At 39.7% G+C, this 24,592-nt stretch overlaps 3 protein-coding genes, 1 long non-coding RNA gene and 1 pseudogene across 5 annotated transcripts; 1 reads left to right on the forward strand and 4 right to left on the reverse strand.

The window, feature by feature from the left end:
- Positions 1-1,093: 1,093 nt before the first annotated feature.
- Positions 1,094-1,872, reverse strand: LOC116037067. The gene is made up of 3 exons (XR_004101781.2): positions 1,835-1,872; positions 1,610-1,738; positions 1,094-1,519 (listed from the first exon to the last, which is right to left on the reverse strand). It is a non-coding gene; the product is annotated as an uncharacterized LOC116037067 (long non-coding RNA).
- A 2,806-nt stretch (positions 1,873-4,678) lies between these two features.
- On the reverse strand, positions 4,679-14,110 carry nf2b (neurofibromin 2b (merlin)). The gene is made up of 17 exons (XM_035990966.1): positions 13,750-14,110; positions 13,334-13,448; positions 12,434-12,559; positions 11,924-12,046; positions 11,643-11,726; positions 11,152-11,220; positions 10,912-10,994; positions 10,688-10,763; positions 10,420-10,557; positions 9,962-10,036; positions 9,750-9,863; positions 9,266-9,388; positions 8,833-9,050; positions 8,539-8,641; positions 7,377-7,507; positions 7,127-7,295; positions 4,679-6,503 (listed from the first exon to the last, which is right to left on the reverse strand). The coding sequence occupies exons 2-17, from the start codon at positions 13,421-13,423 to the stop codon at positions 6,450-6,452; spliced, it is 1,776 nt and encodes a 591-aa protein (XP_035846859.1). The 5' UTR covers positions 13,424-13,448; positions 13,750-14,110; the 3' UTR covers positions 4,679-6,449.
- Positions 14,111-14,212: 102 nt separating this feature from the next.
- On the forward strand, positions 14,213-16,820 carry mettl27 (methyltransferase like 27). 2 transcript variants are annotated; one of them, XM_031280821.2, is made up of 6 exons: positions 14,213-14,527; positions 14,818-14,953; positions 15,254-15,382; positions 15,749-15,884; positions 16,126-16,218; positions 16,362-16,820. In XM_031280821.2, exons 2-6 carry the CDS (start codon positions 14,834-14,836, stop codon positions 16,568-16,570), a joined length of 687 nt encoding a protein of 228 aa, XP_031136681.1. In that variant the 5' UTR covers positions 14,213-14,527; positions 14,818-14,833; the 3' UTR covers positions 16,571-16,820. The 2 variants fall into 2 exon arrangements, with proteins under 2 accessions (XP_031136681.1, XP_031136680.1); XM_031280820.2 differs by having other exon boundaries at positions 14,214-14,527; positions 14,823-14,953.
- A 1,579-nt stretch (positions 16,821-18,399) lies between these two features.
- LOC116037054 (claudin-4-like) lies at positions 18,400-20,691 on the reverse strand. The gene has a single exon (XM_031280810.2). The coding sequence runs from the start codon at positions 19,989-19,991 to the stop codon at positions 19,020-19,022; it is 972 nt and encodes a 323-aa protein (XP_031136670.1). The 5' UTR covers positions 19,992-20,691; the 3' UTR covers positions 18,400-19,019.
- A 1,200-nt stretch (positions 20,692-21,891) lies between these two features.
- On the reverse strand, positions 21,892-22,712 carry LOC116037065 (annotated as a pseudogene).
- Between the last annotated feature and the right edge of the window lie 1,880 nt (positions 22,713-24,592).

Here is a 24,592-nt window from a genome sequence, read left to right on the forward strand (position 1 = left end):
CGAAACCGAGGATTTCGGGCTTTCAACAGATGGAGACAATTACGGGATTATATATGATTCAAAAACGTCCCCGAATTGGCCCTTGGGTATGTAATGTGTCTATTTCATTCATAAAATAACTTTCGATTGCGCGATGTAGTTGTACGTCAGTAGCTTAGATTAAATGATGTCCCCCTTCCATTTAGTGCGGACATTTTATTCCTTTTCAGTCCGTGTTTGTGTTGGCCTACTATTTTCTTTTCCCTTGTCCCCCTGTACTTGGGTTTCATGAAACGTGCTATATAAATCGAAGTTATTATACGTTGGTTGATACAACAATCTCTTAATGCTTTGGCTCGTGACACAGTGACAGTAGTCTATATCCTTGACGTTCCACTACCGGGATTGCTCCGGTGCCGCAGCAAAATCTGCCGGATGCATGTATTTTCGCCGATTTCCGTTTCCTTCCACTTTCTTTTCTTTGGAATTTTAAACTCCGGTGGATTTATGAGGACTACGGTTAATCTGCTCCTCAGATCTCTGCATGGTAAATTGAGACAGCTAGCTAGACTATCTGTCCAATCTAAGTTTTCTCTCGCATGACTATTTTGTAGCGGCTCCGTCCGGCGCTTAGGTGGAGTGTGGAGTAGCCAGACCCTCCTCCGCTCCGCAGCGTGTGGATGATCTGGCAAAGCGAGACTACAGTGACAGTGGTACCCGGTTTAGCTCACGATACATCCAAAGAAGGCTAAGTTACAGTGTGCAACACTTGAAATGCAACGATGCATCTGTAACGTATTCTCTCATTGTAAATGAATGATTTTCTATCTGAGCATATTATTCATTGCGACTATATGACCTCCCGGTAACGCTAACTCAGTAATCTACAGTGGGCAATACAGCACTGTAAAGAAAAGATCTTTACGGCAGCAGCCTTGGTAAAAACACTACCGCTTTTGTCCAAAGCGGCCGCTAGAATTAACACAAACTGAAAGTTACATATAGCCACTTTAAGTAAAGGATCTTATTACTTCGACCACCACTTGTGCTGACAGCTGACAGTTACCAACATATACTTTGTTTATCAAACACAACTTTAATGACACAAAACGGAAGTCAGATTCAGAATCACATTATTTGATACATGCAGTAAATGTACAGACATTTGTTTTGGAGCCAGTGGTGTAGAGATATATCAGCAGTTCTAAAGACTCACAGTGTAGACAATAACAACAGTGTTTGTGACAAATCTATCACACAGCAGTCTAAACAACATCCTCACAGTGGGAAGAGAAGGGAGCCACTGAAGGTGCTGTGGTTCTTTGTATCGTTATAGACAGAATAGGTTGATGGGAGAACCAGGTGAATTGTATCTCCTGCTATCAGCTCCAAGACAACAGAGTTAGTTACATGCTCAACACTCGCTTTTTCCATTATCTCATCAGTAAGCATGATCTTCTGGTTGTTCTTGCACCTGTGTGATTACCACACACAGTGAACCAGAGATAGTAGACCCCTTTGATTGGTGATGTGAAGAAACCTACAGAGTAAGAGTATACAATGAAAAACAGTAACTAATTTATGTAGATGTACATGACCACACATGTTCATGTGACCTGCAGTACATTACCTGTAGCTGGATTGTAAGCATTGCCAATGTTGGTGAAGACCTTGCTGTATTTCAGTGTGGTGTCTGTGTTGTGTGGTCCAACATATCCTGTATCAGTCAGAGCTGTGTAAAAGGCCACCTTTGGTTTCTCTGTCTACACAAAAGTGAATGTCATTAGTGTGTGTGTGTGTGTGTGTGTGTGTGTGTGTGTGTGTGTGTGTGTGCATAAGAAGTTACACTCATCACCTGCATTTTCTCTCTCCAGCTGTTCAATGCTTGACTTGCTGGAGTTAATGCAAAGACAGGGAATTTCAGAGCAGAGCAGACTGTTAACATGCACAATAAACAGTGGTGGAAGAAGTATTCAGATCCTTTACTTAAGAAAAAGTACTACTACCACACTGTAAAAATACTCTGTTATCAGTAAAGTCCTGCATTGAAAATGTTACTTTAGTAAAAGTATGCAAGTACTATCAGGCAAATGTACCAAAAGTATTAAAAGTAAAAGTACTTAATGTAGAAAAATCCTTACATTTTAGAAACTGTAAACGATCAAAACAGTTCTGTCAGTCAACTAAGTGTTTAATCCGATAATTATTTAAGACGGACTTGTAGGCCGATATATTGTTGGGTAGTTTAATTTAAAATAAAACATCATATTTTATAAACTACATGTGGTTTGTGTGCAACAATCTTAATTTGTAAAGTGACTAGTAACTAAATATGTCAGATTAATGTAGTAAAGTAAAAAGTACAATATTTCCCTCTGAAATGTAGTGGAGTAGAAGTACATGAAAGTGAGTGAGTGACATCAAGAACAGTACAAGTACCTCAAATTTGTACTTAAGTAGAGTAATTGAGTAAATGTACTTAGTTACATTCCACCACTGACAACAAATGATATACAGTGTCTTGATGACAGACATTCATCTCCAGGATGAATTGCAATCACTTTTGTGATCTCTTAAATTTTCATCTAGCGCCACCATCAGGTAAAAATTTGACCTGCTATTAAAGGAGACAATGCTCATGTTCAGGTTCATACTTGTGTTGTGGATAAAAAGTTACAATCATCACCCGCATTTTCTCTCTCCAGCTGTTCAATTCTTGACTTGCTAACGAGAAGTTCAGTCTCAGTGCTGCTCAGTCTGGTCTGCAAGTCTGGAGTTAATGCAAAGACAGGGAATTTCAGAGCAGAGCAGACTGTTAACATCAGAAATCAAAAAAGCCTTTATTCTCATTGCATAAAAATACAACAAAATTAGTTGTGACACTCAAGTGATGCATTCCAACATAAAAAACATAAAACACAAGAATGCACAACAAATTATATACAGTATCTTGACCCTCGTCTTATCTGTGGAATTAATCAGTGTACTGTAAATGTCCCTGACAAGATTACACACTTTACAACACAGTTGAACACATAAAGGACATTATTAACACTCAAAAGGAAAAGTAACTAGTCTTTACCAGAATTCTCTCTCAGCAGCAGCTCCATGTGCACCTTGTTGAGGATCAGCTGTTTTCAGTTCATTCACCTGGCTCTCGCTATCCTTCATTCTGGCCTCCATGTTCCTCAGCTCCACCACCATGTCTCTCAGCGCTCTCACCTCTGCCCAGATGTTAGGGGTGGTTTGCATCTCACCCACCTCGCCGAGGCCTCCCCCTCCCCCTGAGCCCCTGACCCACACAGACCCAGCAGCAACAACAGCAAACCAAGAACAACCCTCATTGTCGAGTTACACGTCTTCACCAAGGTACAGTGGTAGAGTTGGCCTGTCTTATATAGTCTCCAAACTTCACCTGGCTGAACGAATGGGAAAAACAACAAGTGTTTTTGTTTGATAGTTTGATTCAAGGCCTCAGATGATTCAGTATGAGCTCTGTGCTGGTGAGAAAATACAAGCTGCTACAGGCTGGTGGAACACTTTTACTATGACACCGTCTCATTATGAATTGAGTTGGTTGTAAAGCTGGATGTTGTGATAATTAGCTACATTTGATCTCCACAGAATAGTATAAATAGCGACCTCATGTCATTTCAGTTACAAATGAATTTGCTTGACTTGCAAATACCTGTGAAACTTGACAGACTAAAGTGTAAACTTGTTACCTCCACTAAAATAAGTTTTTAGTCCTAAATGATCAGGTGTTTCAAAATATCTGCGTTATCCTGAAATATGTAGTGGAAATTCATAGATAGACTGCACTACAGTGAAATTATTATTTTAAATGACCTCTGACATAGAATCTGACTCACATGGCATTGCTTACAAATGCCAATATTGCTGGACTGGACTTTATTTATTCTGCAAAAATCATGGCCAACATCAGCCAATCGGATTGTCTGCCAGTATGTATATTTTAATGCATATTCAAATGCAGATTCAGATTTTTAAGAATTATCTATTATTAAAATAAGAAAATTGTATGGCCTTGATGGGGTGTAATGTAACATACTGCATTTATCTGACACATTAGGAGGCAAGAATGATTAAATTATCTATGAAACAACTCCTGATGTCCGCACAAACATGAAGCAAATCAAGTATTATTATATGATCACTGTTAATGTAATGAAATAATATACACAAAAAAACTTGATCAAATATTGACACAACTTTGAGGTGCATGTGAAATTGTAACATTTGTGTCACTTCAATGTAAACCTAAGACATGTTCTAGGGCAGTGGTTACAAAGTGGGGTCCGGGGACCCCGAGGGGTGCTTAAGGGGTCACCAGCAAAAAGGGGAATAGTTTATTATTAATAAAATTCCATCCTTAATTAACGCAATGACAGAATGTGACTATTTTGGTCATTGATTTCATACACTTTCTATAATAAAACATCTAAAAGCAAAAATCTTATCAGTTGGGGCTGTGGTCTATTTTGTGGTCATTTGTACCCATTTAGGGGTCCTTGACGTGAAAAAGTTTGGGAACCACTGCCCTAGGGTACAATATAGTTTCGGTTGAAAATCATTTCTTAACACTGGACTCCAATATGTCTAGAAAATCCCATTCTAAAATAACAAAAAATAATAATTCTTTTTACAATGACAGACCTCAAAAAAACATGTATAGTGATGTTATTTAAGGATTTATAGCACAAATAAATAAGGTCAAAGATGCAAATTGAAGCACTTCAGCAATGCGTTGATGAAAAAAAGAACACTTCCACTTGGACATTTGACAAAATACCATTTACACAAGACCAAGGTTAGCCTTACTCATGAAGGGCAATAATGAACCAATTATTCGTCACTGTTCAGTCTATCATAATGTCAGTCTAACAGATCGGTCTGAATAAACTAACATGCAGAATTTCTGGCTGTATGTTTGGTATCCAGCCCGTCCCTTTTTTGAGGATGTAATGAGGAGTGTACTGGAATAAAAGTTTACTCAATTAACCCACCTCTAGATTTGTGAAATGCAGTGCACACGCTGTTGTCAAAAATCTTTACAATATGAATTACTACTAGACTTAACCAAGTTAAATGAAAAGTTTGTTTAAAAAGGTAAACATTAATGGATGCCATACTGTTTATCTCAGGGGAAAAACAATTACATTCTACCAGCAGTGATTGTCTCCAACACTAACCCTGAGAAGTACATGAGCTGAGGAACATACTGTAAAAGAAAACAGGAAAGCCACGAATCTGCTATTCTGCAAACAATTCAGGGTATGACATCAACCCCCAACTTAAAGTACACCTAATGCTAAGACGCATGAGCACAATGATACCAAATAAAACCTTAGTAACTCAAATCAAAATAGTAAAAAAAAGTTCAAGGCACATCAACAGTCTAGAATACAAAATATAAAAACTTGAAATGGCAGAGCTCAAGCTTGTAACTGTATACTACATTTCTATCAACTACCACGATGAGACACTAGAAACAATAAAAGGCACTTGTGTGCTGTTAATAATAGAGGCAGTCCATGAACCAAGTAACAGAAACAGCAAACAAACACAAGTGAAAGACCAAAAGAAAGATCAAACACTGCATTTAACATTGTTATGGAGCGCCACATCTAGACACTATCCCTGCGCACATCTGCTGGTCAGATTTAGATTTTTCTGTGAGTTGCAATGACTTCTTTTATAAAGTCCATTTTCTGTGCAAGTTCACAATGTCAATTTTCACATTGAGAGTTGTCTTTAGTGTATTTGTAGTGTTCAAAGCTACATTCAACAATAGCTTAGTAAATGTATAATCAGAAATGTGGGCTTTTTATTTACTATTTTCAAAAGTTTAGGAAACAATTTGCTGGTTTGAAAGAAAATGACCATATTTACAAAATCTAATTTTATATGTATAACTTTTCAGAATTTCTCCCAGCCTGAAAAGATGATTTACCTAATTACATCCGATGCAGGAACTTTGCCTAAAGCCATTTTGTGTCAAATGTTAACCTCAATCTCTGTACCAACATGTTAAGACAATAATGTATAACTTGTCATTAGGTTACAATATTATATCTGACCATCTTACAGCTAAGCATCCCTTAAAACCACACAAAAACATCAGCAACTCATTCATACATCCATCCTCAGCACCATGTCCTGAATCAGTGTTAGATACACACATTAATGTGTTCATTTTATATAACAGAAGTGTGGAAGGTGCTGCAGTGTAGCAGGTGGTACAATCTAGCATGACAACCTGTGCAGGCAGCCAAAAGTGACTGTTTTGTTGTTGAGGATAGATTAAAAGTCTTTACAAAGCACACCGTCATGGTGTATGTGAGTGTCTGTCTGTTAGTTTCAGCCAGGTAAAAAATGAACCAAACATTTTGAGAAAGTACTGAGTCACAACAGCTGGTGCCCTCCTTCCCCAACTTGAAGGACTGGGATCACACTTCTTCAAAGAAGGCCATCTGAGACTGAGACATGTACGCAGAGTTTCGCTGCAAAACAAGGCGAGTATGAGCGATGGCAGAAATCAGAACAAAGAAACGTGCAATTGTGGTGCGATTACAAACTCCAAGATAAGAAGTATGTGCCCAATTATATAAATATTACTACTGATGCAATTAATACTACCATGTTTCATATGCTCCAAATCTTAAATCACCCCACAACAAATTAAAAAAATCTAGTTTATTGAAGTATAGAGCAGAATGTTTGTGCTCCAGGTCTACAAGAACCATTCTGATAGGATATTTAACATCTTAAAAAAAAGCAACCCCACTATCATGGATTTTGGCACTTCTTTATCTCATATTATATATATATATATATATATATATATAGCTTCATAATAATGGGCTCGTGTGTAAACCACTGCTCTGGAGATACGTAGCAATGCGAGACTACCCAAAACATAAAGGGAACTGTAGTTCCACTATACACACGAGCCCATTATTATAAAGCGGTAGACAGAGGGTAAACACTTGACAGTATTAGCTGGATTTACTGGTTTATTCCTTCTATTAGACATTCTGACAGGTAACCAATCATCAGTAAAACTAATAATGTTAGTAATAATAATAATACAAAAAAGAAGATGGTATGAAGTGATCATACGTACGTTGCTGTGAGGTATGTAGACAGGCTCCTGGACGTAGCCCCTCGCCTCATTGCGGAGGCTGTAGACGCCCGCCTGTTGCTGCTGCTCCTCCAGCTTCAGAGACTCGATCTCTGTCTTCAGTTCCTTCAGCTGGTCCTGCAGGTGTTTACTCTTCTCCATGTACTCCAGCCTGCATTGATGCACGACAAGATATTAAACACAAGCAGATCTGAACTGTCTTTCTAAAGTGTTGCAGGCGATTTGAACTCACCTCTCTCTCTCGATCTCCATAGACAGCCTTTTCATGTCAGAGTCCTTGAAGTCGAGACGCGTAGATGCCGACTCATAGGCAAAGTCGGCTGCTTCAGGAGGAGCAGGGGGAGTAGAGTAGGCTGCTATGAGCTGGAAGACAGGCAAACAGATGTCAAGTAGGTAGTTACACTAACTGTTGAAAAAAATTTAAAGTTTTTAACTTAATATAATATTATAATAAGTTTATTTGATATAGCATCGTTTACAAAGTCACAAAGTGATTCACATGATACAAATTGTTAAAATACAGTAAGACCCAAACCGTAAATGAGCAAGCGAAAACGAAATAAAATACCAATGGAAATAAAAGATTAAAAAACTTAAAAACCCAAAGTTATAAACATGAGACAAAAGCGAGTTTAAACAAGTGAGTCTTCAGCTGCTTTTTATAAGCATCAACAGAGACTGCAGAACGTAAGACAATAGGAAGAGCGTTCCACAGGTTTGGAGCCACCACTTCAAAGGAATGGTCACCTTTGGTTTTTAAGCGAGTGCGAGGGACCACCAGTAATCCCTGGTTAGAAGACCTGAGGGACCTGTTAGTAATGTAAGGCTAGTGCAGGTCAGAGATGTAAACAGGTGTCTGACCATGCAAGGCTCTATATGTCAGAACAAGAACTTCAAATTGGATCCTGATCTTGATAGGAAGCCAATGTAACGAGGATAAAATAGGAGCGATGTGCGACATTCTGGATCAGCCGTAGTCGGCCCAGAATGCACATTAAACATTTGTATAGTCCTGTAACGACTTTTTGACAGCTCTTACTCCGAGCGTCACAAAAACGAAAGCTAACTATTCCTATTCAACTAAATCCAACATATAATTAAACACTTCAAAACAGTTGGTGGTAGTGAACACATGCTCTCTGGCCAAACTGTTTCTGTTCAGCAGAAGTAAAGCACAGCAGGTAATTCATGGCTTTAGCTATTTACAATGACTGCACCATAATCATTTTGTTACAGTGCAGTAATGTTAGATGAGATATTCAATTTATATTTCAGAGATATTTAATGAAAACCTTCTTAACACAAGAAAGCTGCACTGATCCACAAAAATAAGTAACAAAGGCACCACAAAGAGCACACAAGCAGCAGTATCATCATCATCATCATCACCGTACAGGGTATGTTGTTTTGGTGATCTCCAGCAGCTTCTGTTTGGCTCTCCGCTCAGCATCCTTTGCTTCAGTCAGGTCCTGTTTCAGGTGATCTGCCTCCTTCAACCTGGAACCAGATGTTTTGTTAGTTCAAGTGTCATTGAAAACAGTAATAGTGTTAATACTATATACATGTAATAAGATGGCTTTTTAATTGAAAAATAAGATAAATGTAATGTATTAAAGAAAATCTGTAAGTAAAGTAATAGTTAACTAAAACAAATGCTTTAGGCAACACTAGTCAAGATGATTCTAGACCTCCTCTCAGACTGCTCCACTAGTTTGACAGCAAGCTGCTCTGCCTCCCTCATCTTCTGCTCCATCAGCCTTTTCTCCTCCTTGGTCTTCATGGCGGTGACCTCGAACCTCTGCCTGTCCTGCTCAGCTTCTGCAGCCTTGTGGGCCAACAGCTTGGCCTCCTCCTCAGCAATCTGGGCCTTCTCTGCCAGCAGGTCCGCTGTCTCCTCAGATCGCAGCTGGAGAAAACGCATTGTAACATTTAAAAGGCATTTTTACAAACTAATATAAGATACGTTAGTGGAAGAGTTTAGGGCTTAGCATGATGGAGGAAGCAGGCTCTGTGACGTTATGCAATTAACAACGGGAATGTAAAGCTTGTTGCCAAAACAATAGCTCACCCAAAAGTCTGGAAGATTCAACAATTATCTAACGACAAAGATGAAGCTCTCACCAGTGCCTCGTTGGCCAGTCGTGCCTCGTCCTGCAGCTGGAAAAGTCTTCGTTCCATCTCTTCTTTTGCCCGTTCCGCTTCCTCTCTCATCTGTTTTTCCCGTGCCAGGATTTGACGCTCCATCTAAATAGAGGCCAAGATTCTCAATGAATCAATCAACCATGATTATTATTATTATTTTTTTTTTAGATTATTTTTTGGGGCTTTTCCCTTTTATTACATAGAGACAGTGGATAGACATGAAAGTGGGAGAGAGAGATTGGGGATGACACGCAGCAAAGGGCAGCAGGTCGGATTTGAACCTGCGCCGCTGCAGGACTCAGCCAACATGGGGCGAACGCTCTTACTGGGTGAGCTAGAGGCCGCCCCAATCAACCATGATTATTGATGATAATTATGACTGTAGTTTCTATATGTATGCAAAGTGAACATTACGTCTAATCTGTTATTCTAATTGCTCCAGTGGAGCTGAGAGAGCGCTGACCTTCTTGCGGGCCTTCTCCTCTTTCGCTTGAGCCTTCATCTGTTGCACTTCAATGGAGTCCACCTTCCTCCTCCTCATGAAAAGATCATGGTTACCAATGCACAACTGCAGGATCTGAAGACACAGGCAATACAAACATTATCTTACTTAACATAACTCTCTTCTAAGTTTGTTATAGTTGAACATTTACATGGACAAAGAGGTAAACCAACCAGCTTGTTGACACGCAGTTGAGATGAATAGAACTTGAAAACATCTTTCTTCTTATCCAGGGGTTTGATTGTAAACTGCAACATGGGAAAGTGAAAAAGCTCAGTTATTTTGCACTACTGACAGACAGCTCAGCTTTGATGCCTTTACAACAGTACAGCTAACTGGTTAGAGTGGAAATCCTGTACTGAACTTTTGTAGGTTTTATGAACAGATGTATGCATTAGCAGTTGTATTGTCTTTTGCACTATATTGCCTCTATAGTAAAAAAACAAAATAGTCAAGCATACTTTCATAACAAAATAGTTATGGACGTGGAATCCATCCAGTTAAACAACTAAAAACTAGTTGATGCCAAGAGATATCACACCCATTTTCCACTTCTTCCAAAGTGACAGGGATGTGAGAAAAAAAAAAGCAGAATGTCCTAACTAAAAAAAAGTCCACCGGTTGCATTTACCTCCTTTTCGCTGTACGAGATGTTGCGGATGCCGCTCCAAGGAAAGGATTTGTTAGGGTTGAGTTTGCTGTTGGGGCTGTAGATGTGAAGACCCTGAGCATCCACTCCAAGTAACAGGTCTGTGTCCCTCTTATTTTGCTGTCAGTGTGACATGTAATACATGCACATAAACCAACATGACAGTAATGATTAAGGTTGCATTTGTCAAATTACCATGAAAAAGTTCCATAAATTGACATAACATTAAGGCAGAGTAATTTAAACTCACAGTAATGGCAAAGTAGCTGACACCGTACATCTCAAGGTCCTGAGCAATTTTTAAGTATTCCATCTCAGCCTCATCCCTGTATGTACAAATGAGGAAAAGAAGGCATATCAAAGCATTATACATTTATAACACTTCAACTACAGAATCTAGAACTACACCTTTTGTAAAGGGGTTAATCTCTCATTACATGCTTGATTTCAAAAGCCCTCCTGGGTCAGTCCTACCTGGCGATGCCTCTGTGCTCTGCGTACCAAGCTGTGATCTTCTCTTCCCACATGTCAGCTGTCATTTGGTACTGCATCAAAACCTGGGATACAGATACAGGAAAAACATTTTATTCTGCATGCACACACCCAAGCACACAAACATTGATTAACATCTGTAACAAGAAAGCACACCAAACAGCACAGACAATTACTACAAGTGAACAAGAGTCAAATATGCAAATAGTACTATGCACTTACTCTTTTTGGCAAAAGCTCATCTTGTGCCAGGAAGCCCGGCTTATGAAAGTTTGGGTCATAGTCCCCATACTGTGATTGAGATTGAGTGGGAGAAAAAGAAAAGAAATAAAAAAGAAAGAAATGTTGACGTTACTGTTGCACATTAGCAAAACTTAAAGCATATATTATGTGTAAGTCTAACTGTAAATCTGTAGATTTGTTTTGCACCATCACATAGATGTTCTTTAAATAAGTTGCCCTGTATCTTCTTTTGAAGAAAAAAATCAGTGCCCAAAAGGGAGACATGTATTTTATACTTGTTGGCCTCATGAAAGTTCCCCATAAGATTCGTCGCATAAAACTGATCAAAACATTTTATTTTAAAGTGTAACTGCATAAAGCATTAACTGCAAAGGTGGACTTTAATGGACAATGTGTTTTGAGATACAGCTAGGACAAGCATACTGTAGGTGCAGCAAATGATAGGAAGGGACCTTGCATAGCGTTCTTACCTTGGCCTGGACAGCATATGATGCCAACAGAACAGACGCTTCAGGAGAACAGAATATCTCTTCATCCAATATCTGTTTTTTCACCTATACAAGAATTTGAAGACATGTATGTACATGTATTGAACCAAGTAAATATTTTCATTCAGGTTTCTAAAACATGGAGATGAATTCTTCTACCTACATATAAAATAAATAAAACCAACACTAAAAATGTATGTATATATGTACAAAACTGATTAAGCCGATTGTTATTTTACAAGAAATGTTAACGGTTATATTACCTGTAAGAAGAAGAGGTGCTGAGTTATCTCTTGGACCAGCTCTTCTTCTACTTTTTCTGGGAAGAATTTAGCCAGGAAATGAAATGTTATGGGAGAGTCCTTGGGAACCTCCTGGTCCAAGACCTTGGTGAGCAAATAAGCAGTAGAAGAAAAGTGAACAACAACAAAGTTATTATACCAGACAATCACTAAAGCCTGAATGTCATGGCATGATCAATGTCTGTGTAATTAGTTGCTAGAAACACACTAAACAATTAGGGAATGAATTGCTTAATTGTTTGACTTCTAATTCATCAACAATTTGAATAATCAATAATGCAATCTTTCGTAAATTGCAGCCCTGCAACCCAGATTAGCCTCACATTGTAAAATATTGCGCAACACATACAAATCATCTGCATTGTCCAAAACATTTTATCCACATGGCATCTAGCATATTGCTCAAGGTATGTGTTGTTTTGGAATCCTCATTAGCCAGTTTGACCTTCACAGGATCACTCCTTCACTCACCCGTTTCTCTGGTTTCAGCCAGGCGTAGGTGTCCTTTACTGTGTACCTGAGTCCGAAGAACCAGGTCTCCCTCAAACCAACGGTGCGAGACACCAGGTCAAACAGGTCTTTACCTTTCCACTTAACCTGAGACAAACAGTGAGTGATAAAGGGACCAGTGAGTTAAAATGCTGAAAGCAAATGTGTTGTTTTGCAGCTGCTGTTCTCTACCGATTTCTGTACTGTTAAAAACAACTCAAATTTAAACTAATAACTCATGCTCTTTTTGTATAGAACAGAACATCACTTTAATCTTTATGGTAGAATCTTGATTTGTGAGGGTTTCTTTAGTATTTTATAGCGGAGGTGTGCCACTGCCTGAAATAAAGACCACCTTCACTAACATAATAAAACACTAATACACTTTATCGAGAAAAATGCAGGGGCACCACTTCACACAGCAAATCTCATATATTTAACGAATGTGGCTATCGTTTTGACTGTCATGTTCTAGCTAAATTAATCACAACACGAAATGCGGCAGGAACTGGGCTACATCTGCTAGATCATTTCCTTTGTTTCATTAAATGCGGGGAAATTCTTGTCTCCTTTCTAAGTGTGCAGCAAAAGGTGCTGGAACTTCAAAACTGATACATATGGCATCTGAAAAGTCTACATATCACAGCAAAACAAATACTATTTAATATGCAAGGATGTTGTAGGCTATTCTTCAGTGAGCTTGTCCATGAATCTGAGATGGCTAATTTCATGTGAGCCAATAGGGGATACACATACAAATGCATTCATACAATACATAGTTATACATTGACCTGGGCATGGAATCAATACACTCATCCATACAGATACATATATAGATAAAGCATGCCTTCAGGCTAAAAAAATGTCTGAATAAATCCATACCTCACAGCTGAACTCCATTTCCGCATCCATAGTGATAACTTTGACTTTAAACGTCTTTGGCTGTTTCTTCTTCAATCCTAGGATAGACATTTTGAGGGTGTTGGTGCCAAAGAAACCTGTGAAAAAGAACACAAGTATTTGTAGGCGTTTTCAGGACAAAACATGACATTTTACAAGTGATAAGAAGGATGCACCTAGTAACTAAAATTCATCATTTTATTGTAATATACAATTTTAAACTTTTGGAGTGATTCAAGCCATCGTTCTGACAGCTACTGTAACTAACGTGAAGTGTATTTGGATCTGGGAATTAGCTATCAGACGATAGGAATTTAATGTTTCAAGCGGTTTTACAGAAAAACTTCTTTCTTTGTTACATACAACATGCAGATGAAATGTAGAAGAGGCCCATTTACCAGCGAGTAAAGTTACAAACTTCTGCCGTCCAACAAGGCTCAGAAGAGGCTGCTGGGCTTTTTTGTTGTGAAGTGCAATGCTAAGCTAACGTTAACTGACAATACTAGAAAGCGTTAGCTTTCCAGCTAGCTATGCCACGAAAACGGGCCAAAACAAGTTGTACAAAGAGCGGAACTTTTGAGAGATCTCCATAATTAAATGTATCAAATGAATTTACGTTGTCGCTGATTAGGGTTATTTCAACTATCACTAAGGAAACAACTCTGCTAACGTTATCGGCAGCTACGAGCTACATCAGGAGGACTTTCCAGAAGATTTTTGTTTTGACTCCCACTCTACAGGTGGGAACACGAATAGCAGCCTGGGATAACGCTACTGCGTATCTGCATGCGTGAATGCCGCATTCAATGGTTGTCGGAAATATTACATTTACAGGCGGTTTAAAAGGGCAGATGGTGACAGTGAATGCACCAGGAGGGACGCTGAGGTGCGCTGAGTGGAACCTTTGGTGCACAATTATTTGTCTGGCTACTGCTTGTTAAAAAAAAAAACAACACAATTATACATGAAGCGGTAACAGAACGCACAGACAGGTAAAGAGAAAAAATGCTTTGGCAAAAAGCAAAAATGTGCCACAGGCTTTCTTTACCCTGACAGTCTTTACTGAGGGAAATTTGTATCATAAACCACTTACTGCAATTGCTTCCTGGTCCTCTGCAAGGTTAGGAAGCTGTCAGTACTGACAGAAACACTTACAACCAGAACAACCAGCTACAGGTGACTGTTACTACTGTGACTACCTATGTGTGTTCATGTATTGTGTAATGTCAAAACCATCTGATGTATACTCCTCAATACGCTGTCAAATTTGCAGGCAAGACCGTTTTCTTGCCCTTTGACGTTTATATCTCCACAGTGGCTGAACAGATGTTTACTATTCAATCTGCATTTAAAACATCCATCTCTCTTTGTTCTTTTGCAATTTAAAACTGTGAGGATTGCCTAGTTCTGATATCTGTTATTATTACTCTCGCTTGACTGTTTTGTCTTGTTCTTTCGTTTTTTTGAACAGGTTTGTATATAATGGCAGCTGTCACTAACACATTTGAAAGTGTAAAAGCGACCATCTTATCAGCTCATGAAAGCACCACATCAGTAGAAAAGGTCAACTTCTACAACTCCTGGGCAGAGAACTATGACCAGGTTAGATAACTGAAGTACAATAAAACAATATCAGTAAAGTATTTGCAGTATTTGATTTGCCAAGTTAAGTTATAGGAAATGCACTTTAACTGATATTATTGTGCAGAAATTGAGCAGAACATGCATTACTGATAAACAGTACTAAGCAAAATAATGCAGTCCTATCATATCATTATGTCATATCATTATGTGGCTATCTGTGTATCTTATTAAATCTGTTTTGTTTTTTATATTTAACCAAATGTAGCTTTACTGTGCTCATGTTCACCTTCTTTTTGGTGCAAAAAACGGTTTGAGTAGGATATGGCTGTTCTGGACTACCGTGCACCAAGTCTGGCAGCAAACAGCATCTCCTCCCATTTCAGCAGTGATCGTGAAGCAGCTGTAGTGTTGGATGTGGCCTGTGGTACAGGACTGGTGGCCAAACAGGTAAACTCACAAGATGGAGAACAAACTCGTGCACTTATGGGATTCTAGTCAAAGGACAACAGAATCAAAAGGAGCAATTGCAAACTTTTAGTCTTGATGCAGTAATATATAATTTCATATTCGACAAAGCCTTTTTTCTATTTTCTCTAAAATGTGACTTTTGTATTGTAAAGTATTTCCACTTAATCTCCTCTCTCCTTGCAAATATTAACTTGTTTGGATGAAAACTTTTATTTAAAACCTTTCCCTTCTTGCTCTTGTGCTTTAAAGCAGTACATATCCTATCACTATGAGTTTTTAGTTTCCATGTTCATTTGAATTGACCAGTAAGACTGATAAACAACCAAAAGTGTCTCTGTTGTACAGATGAAGAGACATGGATTTGGACATTTTATGGGTATCGATGGAAGCGAGGCTATGTTGAAGTTGGCCAGAGAGAGCGGGTTGTACCAGGACCTGAAGCAGTTCTTGCTGGGAGAGGGGCCGCTGCCTGTCCAATGGGGTAATTTAATCGTTTTAATTATTTAAATTTTTTACACATTCACCACTGTGATTCAGTTAAGCGATCCTCAATTGGGGTTGGTCAGCCAATTTTATAAACTTATTTTGAAAAAAAAAAACTCTTGTTATCCATGATATTATGGTTATTAAATAGTATTAATCTTTAGTGTTATTATTAGTAGTACTGTAAACTCTCCTATCTTCTTCCCTCCGTCACCTCTCCCCTCTATTTCCTCTTGCAGGTTTGTTTGATGTGGTTGTGATCGTTGGAGCACTGAGTGTTGGTCAGGTCCCGGTTGGTGTTGTCAGAAAGTTGTGCGAGTCCACCAAACCAGGTGAGAATATGTTTTTTTTTGGCTTTATGCTGCATCAACTGCAGTTCAGATCCTTTGTTGAAAATTAGTATCTCCTCACTGTAGTGTAGTGTACTGTTTTAATCACTCAAAAACACCACTGCACTCTCACCTGTTTCCACTAGGTGGCTACATTTGCATGACAACCAGAAGTAACCGTGACAATGTGGAATACAAAGCCGCCCTGGAGCGTGAGCTCAAGCAGATGGAGGACGAAGGGCTCTGGACTTGTGTAGAGGTGACTGAGGTGGAAGACTGGGAGAGAGCGGTGTCACAGCATGAGGACGGATACATAGCTGGTGCCGTGTACCTCTATAAGAAACTAAAACTATAGCACGTTGCACGTCAATGTAGATGCGACATAACAGCAGCAAACGTACAAAACAACTCAAGAAGATACAAAATATTCAAATAACTCACTTTTAACTTCAGGTGTCCCATTTTAAATGAACAGCATCACAGGTCAGGCATGATGTGCCTGGTATATGACTTTGGGTTCAAGCAGCACAAATGTCAGTGACGCTCTGATACACAGTGACGTTGAAACTGGAAAAGTGGTGAAATAAAGCACTCTCTAAACAGTATGCAACTGAGATAAGATCCATATCAATGCAAATCAAACCAGCTATTAGGCTAACTGAAATAAAACCATGCCAATGTCTAGGTATGGTGAAGGGGATGTGATGATGTGGGGCTATTTTAATTCCAAAGGCCAAGGGAACTTTATCAGGATGCATAGTATCCTGGATCCATGAAATAACTGGCCTTTAAAAATAAAAATCTGCCTGCCTCTATGGGAATTTAACATAGGGGTATGTATAATTATGGCCCCTGTATTTTTAGGAAGAACATTTATTTATTTACAATACATTATTCATTCACAAAAAAATTGGTGTCCTTAAAAGGTCAGATTTTTCCTCATTTTTTTAATTAAGGCATTAAGATCAATTTCCAAAAGATGATTTTTTTATTCCTCTTTTTAGTCAACTTTAGCATGGGTATGAATACTTATGAGCAGCACTGTATATATGTGTGTATGTGTGTGTGTGTATATACATATACAGTATCTGGGCATAGGGCTGTCAAAAGAAGATGGTGGAGGATGCAATGTTACTTACAGACTTGCAAGAAAAATGCAATGTGCTGGTGGTGTACAGTATAATACATGCTTGTCATCATATTTGAAATTGTCCTGAATATATTTGTAATATACATTAAAACATATGTTGGTATGGTCACCCAGATAGAGGTTTACTCCTCGACGCAGCAGGCCCGGGTTCTACTTCGACCTGTGTCATTCCCCCTCTCTCTCCCCTTTCATATCTTGATTCTGTCCTGTCAAAAATAAAGGCCGAAAATGCCCAAAAAATAATCTTAAAAAAAAAAACATATGCTGGTATAGGATGGATGGATGAAGAGTCCATTTATTTTGGTCTGACGAGGTCTGATGTGTTTGAGTGCACCACTGACCAAAGGATGGCAGTGTTTTTCAAGTGGCCTACTGGTGCTGTACAGCCAAATATTGTTAAAACCCACATAACTTAATTTAAATATTTTGGCTTACTTCAGTGTAGTTTTATTCATGTATTACTCATTTTTCGTAGCCCCTACCTTTCATATGTATCTGAATACAATTTTACAGGTTTATGTCATGTATCTACACAAAGTCTTCTCTAAAGTAAGACTTGTGCATTTTAGACAACTGGCATTATTAGATCATGACTAGATAACGATGCTACTGCACATTTGAATAAGCCAAACCCAAATAACACATGTTCCAAAAACATGATTCACTGAAACTGAATTTGAATGCTCTACAAACACACTGCGCCTCCCTCCTCTAACCCTGCACACCTCTGTGGTAAACACACTCTCTGTCAAACCAGTTTGTCCTGTAAATTTGAATAGCCAAGACTGAAAGTCCAGGAGGATGTTGTTTCCTTTAAGTAAAAGCTCTTTTCAGCTTATGATGTATGACATGTTAGCATGTTTTTCAATACATTTATATTAGTGAAAAAGACTGACTTGCCCAATCAAATTATAGTAATTTATTGAAAAGTAAACAAAGAAATATCTGTCAATAATATCTGTACAACAAAATGAACATAAAATCACATTTCACAGTTAGCAAAATCTAAAAAGTGTAACTTTTTATGTGCAACAAGTGGAGTTTTTCATGGCTATATAACTCATCAAATGAGGACATACATGTACATGGATTCAAAAAATACAATGGTATCAATTTAAAGTAAGGATGGAAAATAGGCTAAAATATGTTGTTACTTTATTACTTATGTTTCGTTCAGCTTCCTGTACGTCCAGCAGAAACAAACAAGCTAAAAAGTCTGAGGTAAAATTCGTAATGTGGACAGATCCATCCTCATTCAGTGCATTTAAAAAAAAGTTGCTACTAGTGTAATGCTCCACAAACATGTCAAACGTATTGCCGTATACAGCAAACTTCACATGCACCTGGATTTAGTTTGTTGTACTGCATTTGGTTTTTAGTTCAGTTTTAGTGCACATAACACATTAAAGCTGCTATAGTCCTGCATATTAATAAATGTAGTCCAGAACTTTTCCCTTCTGTCATTTTATCAAAGCAACATGGTGGAGTATAAAGATAACTATACTTAATACAATGAACTACTAAAGTATCAGTAAACAGTCACTAACTAAGTAAACTACTACTTCTAAATAACTCTTTGCATGTAAAACTTCTGCACTGCTTTGTAAATTCAGTACATTGTGTGTGTGTGTGTGTGTGTGTGTGTGTGTCCATATTATATGTATGTACTCGTCGCTGGATTTGAGGACCCATCCCCATTTTCACCTTCGACTGGTAAATTCTCTTCCATTTCTGCTCTTTTCAGCTGAGACAGCGCCTCACTGTATTCAGACTTTGTCGACTCTGGTGTTTTCATCTGAGACTTTGTTGATGGTGCCCATGATCTTTCTGACTCCATCCTCAAGCCTTGCTCATGCCCGTCCCCCCAGGAAGGCCTTGTGTACAGCGGAAGCTTTGTTAAAGCTCCATCATAGCTTTGAGACCTGGAATACACGGCTCTGATAGGCTGAGACGTTGTTGGTGCTAGTCTGCTGCGCTGAGAACCTGCCTGGGTGGACCCGTTAGAGGAGCGGACCATCATGTAGCGGACAGAAGGGTTCTTGTCTGCTTTGTGGGCTTTGAGGGGGCATGCTGAGCTGATGAACAAGCTGCCTCCCAGAATAAGCAGGATGGACGCTCCCAAGCCGATGTAGAGGCAGGCTCCAATCTCCCTCCGCTGAGCATCTGTGGAGAGGCTGTAGAACTCGCTCACCACGGACCCGGCCACCCACACTGTGGGAATGAAACACAGCAGCCCTGTGAAAATCAAAACTGCCCCTGCTGCTACAGCCATCTTGCCCTTAACTCCGCCTCCTTCAACATCCAAAAAGCGAGTGCACTTCCCTCCAATGAAGGCCAGAATGAGACCTACGCCGCCTGTAGCAATGGCAAGGACGGTGAGAGCCCTGGCGGCCTGTTGGCCTCCGCTGAGAGCAAGGACAGACTGGTAAGGGTTACACTGGATCAACCCTGTGCTCTCGACCACGCAGCTCATCCAGATGCCCTCCCAGATGGTCTGGGAGGTGATGATGGTGGTTCCCACAAAAGCTGAGACCCGCCACATGGGCAGTATGCAGCTAAAGATGACCCCTGCCCAACCCAGGAGGCACAGGGCGCTGGCCAGCAGCTGCATCCCCATCGAGGCCATGACGTAGAGGTGGAGGGAACAACACTGAAGGTGCTTGAGAAACCCTCACAGACCTTTGAAACGTCTCTGGTGGTTTATTCTTTTCTGTGGAGCTTCTTTTGCTTTCCCTCGTGGTTAGTTGTGCTCCTCTCGTCAGTCTTTCTGTGAGCTTTTCTTTGTCAGTCTTTCTCAATGTGTGATGTTGCTGTTTTCATACGCCTCCATCTTTGTGCTTTTCTACAGCTATTTTCTTATTGCTCTTATTTCCACAGTAGCAATGTCTGTCAAGTGTCTGTCCCAGAAATACAGAGCCCTGTCAGTTGTCTGTCTAGCCTCCAGTAGTTTTTACTTGACTCCAGGTGTGTCTCTGTTCAGCGTCAGTTCATTTGTTTGCAGCCTGCTTTCCCTCTGTCTCTGTCCCTCCTCCTTCGTATTCCTAACTGCTGTTTCTCCTCCCGCCTCTCGCTCCCTGTCCCCTATCTCTTTATTTCTCTACCTGAGAGTGTTGTTTCTTTTCTGTCACCTGAGCGGAGCCCTGCCTGTGTAGTACTGGTCAGGTGTGGATGCACCACACCTACTCTATAGGGAAATAAAAGGGGGAGGAGGTTGACAGAATAACAGAGAGAGAGAGAGCTGTGACTGTGACATCATTTTCCCTCCTTTATTGTGTTTGTCTGACAAGATTATTTCGGAAAAGATAATCTTTGGATAAAGCAGAATAAATTATAGGCCTCTGAGCCTTAAACATGTTTATAAGATGCACATTAATGAGGCGCTGCATCGTTGTCTTTATTCTTTCACACACCATCTTTCTGCAGAAACACTGAATTGGATTGTAAATTTAAAAAAGGGGGAATCTGACTGGATTTGATTGAAATACTTGTGTGAGCTCAGTGTGTGTGTTTATACACATCCGCTGGCAACGCTGTTGTGCATGTGAATAATGCGTGCACGCAGAATGTATTTGTTTACCAAACGCAGAATGATGTGGAACACAATCACCTGGGAGAAAACCAGTTTCATTCTAACGGCGGCTACTGCACAGAAAAACCTGTTTACCACGCACACACACATGCACACACACACACACACACACACACACACACACACACACACACACACACACACACACACACACACACTACCTAACCTTTTAATCAGGCTTAAAATAGTCTTTAATCCTAGTGTCCTCATAAAGTTCAAAGGGATACTTTTTGTCTCTATACATTTTTTTCTCCCACAACATGACAAATGACAAACGTTTTTACATTATTCTATACTTATGACACAAGAAATATCTTTATCTTGTGCAAAAGTTTACAAACCTGATCAGTTTTACAGGATAAAAAGAGGGAATACTACATGCACACACACAAACTCAAAACACAGATGCAGTTACCATTCAATCTCTTTGTTTATTTAGCAAAGTTTCTTTGGCAGGAAGCACACATTGTCACACAACCTGTTTGTAAGGATTCTTTCTCATCTACACTTGAACAACCAGATCCGCTGTTCAGCAAGTTTTTTGGCACACGTCATCACTGTAACTCTTCTTTCCTTTGAAAAAACAAACAGTGACGAGATGGAAAAGGACTCAAGAGAAATGTTGTCTCACATGCTCACAAATATGTGTCTTACAAATGACTTGAATTGTATCGGTATACAAAGAAAAACATCAACCAAAAACAGTAACACAGGCAGATTTCACATAAATATACAATGGGTTTAATATAAAGCAGTCATGTTCTGAATCTCACATGTCATAGTGTGATGTGTGAGTGTGGGACTAATAAACAAACCAAAACATATAAGGAAAACTGTGTGAAAATGTCCATAATTGTGTAAAATACAAAAACATTGTATATTCTTAGATTACAAGATGCATCAAAAAGACAAATACACATTCTTATTTTACACACTCACACTGCAAAACTTACTATCTAATTTAACCACATTATATATTATTATGGTGGACTCATCTTCACAGGACAAAGGTGACATTTTCATAAACTCTTTGTCTTATCTCTTTCCAACACACTGTCCCAGTTCTGCTCCCAACTGAAGATCTAAATGTAGGCCTTGCTGCTGTGCTAAGAGCCAGCCTTGGCATACTTCACATCATAGTCTTTCTCATCTCTGGGGAGACAGGAACTGCAGAGGAGACCCCCACCCAGGAACAGCAGCCCTGCGGAGCCCCATCCGATGTAGAGCGAGGCCCCCAGCTCCCTCCTCTGAGCATTGGTCATGATCGGGTTGTAGAAATCACGAATGATGGTGTTGGCGGTCCAGCAGACTGGGATAAGCACCAAGAGGCCTGCAATGATAAAGATGATTCCAGAAAGTTGGTGCACTTGCCCCCGACCACGCCAAGAAGGATCCCAAAGACCCCGGTGATAATGGCCATGATGACGAGTGCTCTGGCAGCCTGCAGGTCTTCAGGTTAGGCCAGGAGAGAGTCATAGACTTTGCACTGCATCTGGCCTGTACTCTGGGTCACACAGTTCATCCACAAACCCTCCCAGATCACCTGCGATGTGACGATGTTGGCACCAATGAAGGCTGTGACTTTCCAAGTGGGTAGACCGCAAATGCTGATGCTCCCTAGCAAGCCAATGACGGCCAGGGCCAAACCCAGAATCTGTCTTACACCAGACAACATGCTGAAGCTTCATTGGTCCCTTCAAAGAGGTCAACTTGTGTTGCAGAGAGCTGGAGTAATTAACCTGTGAGACAAACAAAAGAGCGGGTTGAGGTTTTTATTGCCCACTTAGAGAAGAAGCTGACAGGGGCTGCCTCACTTGCAGGTTTTGTTGTTTAAGGGGAAGTCAGAGGAGGAGTTTGCCGCTGTTGCTTCTCAGGTGAAACTGGTTTGTGAAGAAATCTCACTTGACCAGATTGCTTCTCAACAAAGATGATCAAAGAGGCCCCTATAAGGTCAAAATCACTGAAATACAGCACACAAGCAAACTATTCTCATCAACACACAATTGTCCTGTACATTAAAAAATAAATTTTAAATCATTCAACAGTAATGAAAAAAAAAAGTACAGTGTTTGCTTGGAGGTTAGACTATAATAGACTTGCTTTATTCAGCAAATGTACTAATGTACACAATAAATTTGACTTGGTGATACAGTGCAGTAAAACAAGAATGTTTAAAAGTTAAAGAAAGTGGGTGCCTGGGTAGCTCACCTGGTGGAGCAGGCGCCCATGTATAGAGGTTTACTCCTCGACGCAGCAGCTGCGGGTTCAACTCTGCCCTGTGCCCTTTGCTGCGTGTCATTCCCCCTCTCTCCCCTTTTATGTCTTCAGCTGTCCTGTATAAATAAAGGACTAAAATGCCCAAAAAATAATCTTTAAATAAAAAAAAAGTTAAAGAAAGTTAAATACAAGAATTCAGTTAACAATGCTAAAAATGCTATGATATGCTACTATAGGCTACTTTTTCACATCGTATGCAAGTTAAGAATAATAAATATGCTACATAATGCTACATTTGCACATATTGCAAAGTCCTGGAAAATATTGCACATATGGCAACATATAAAAAAATTAAGTCCTTTATTTCCCCATAAGTAGCTTTAAAGTTTTTGAAATAATATTTTACACTGTTAGTATAATATATGTTGTGTGTTATCTTGTTCCGTTTCTTCATTAAAAATTTATAATGTTCAAACCTGAGACTCATTCAGAGAGACTCATTTTATGGCTGCACTATTCCATCAAATGGAAATATTCTAGATGATGTTTGTACACATTTCCCCAAAATTTGGACTGACGTGTTTGGTGTGTTTGGAACCTCCACTAGAATAAGGTGTTGTGGGTTTGAACAATGTTTGGCTGCACAGCATGAGTTTGTAATGACTTGTCCATCAGCAGGCCGCTGCCCAGAACCCAGATATCACTAGTAATGATGAACAATGATATCAAATGTTATTGATCCCTCAAAAGGAAGTATTAAGAAAATGAGCATTAATTAACATGTAAACAGAAACAATCACTGACCACAGTTCGGTTTTTCTTGTCTGTTTAACGGATTACGGCCAAAAGTCCCCTGCTCCTGGTTGTGTCCCCTGAGGCTGATTATACAGCCCTCTCTGAGATTTATTCAGGGAGTTACGCGCCTGCACTAGGGCTACGTGTTCTACCATCCTACTGACATACTACGGTCAAACATCCTCGAAGTGTTTGGTCCTATGACATCAGACCTTGGAGTGGCCATGCCAGATGCATCGTCGCTGTATTTAGTGTTGGTGCTGTACGGCACGTAGGAATAGTAGGAAGGTGGGGTTCACTCCTCCACACAGACCGCCGAGCACCACCGAGTAGGAGCAACACAGAGGAAGCCCAGCCTATGTAGCCCACCTCTCTCTTCAGTTGTTGTTTGCAGAAAAATGATTGACTGCACCTTTAATGTGGCATTCACATACAAAATAGTTTTACACAGACCTTGACCAATTTTCAGAAGAAACTTTTTTTTTACTAGCTCCAGTGCCAATGGATAGGCACTGCAACAAATGTTGAACTTTGAACCTACCATGCACTGTCCTTTGAGAGTGCAATCTACTGTCAGCTACTGCTTCAATTTTACCACCAAAAGCAGAGGAAATATGTGTGTTCTT

Source organism: Sander lucioperca, chromosome 13 (assembly GCF_008315115.2).
Source record: "Sander lucioperca isolate FBNREF2018 chromosome 13, SLUC_FBN_1.2, whole genome shotgun sequence".
NCBI classification, from domain to species: domain Eukaryota; kingdom Metazoa; phylum Chordata; class Actinopteri; order Perciformes; family Percidae; genus Sander; species Sander lucioperca.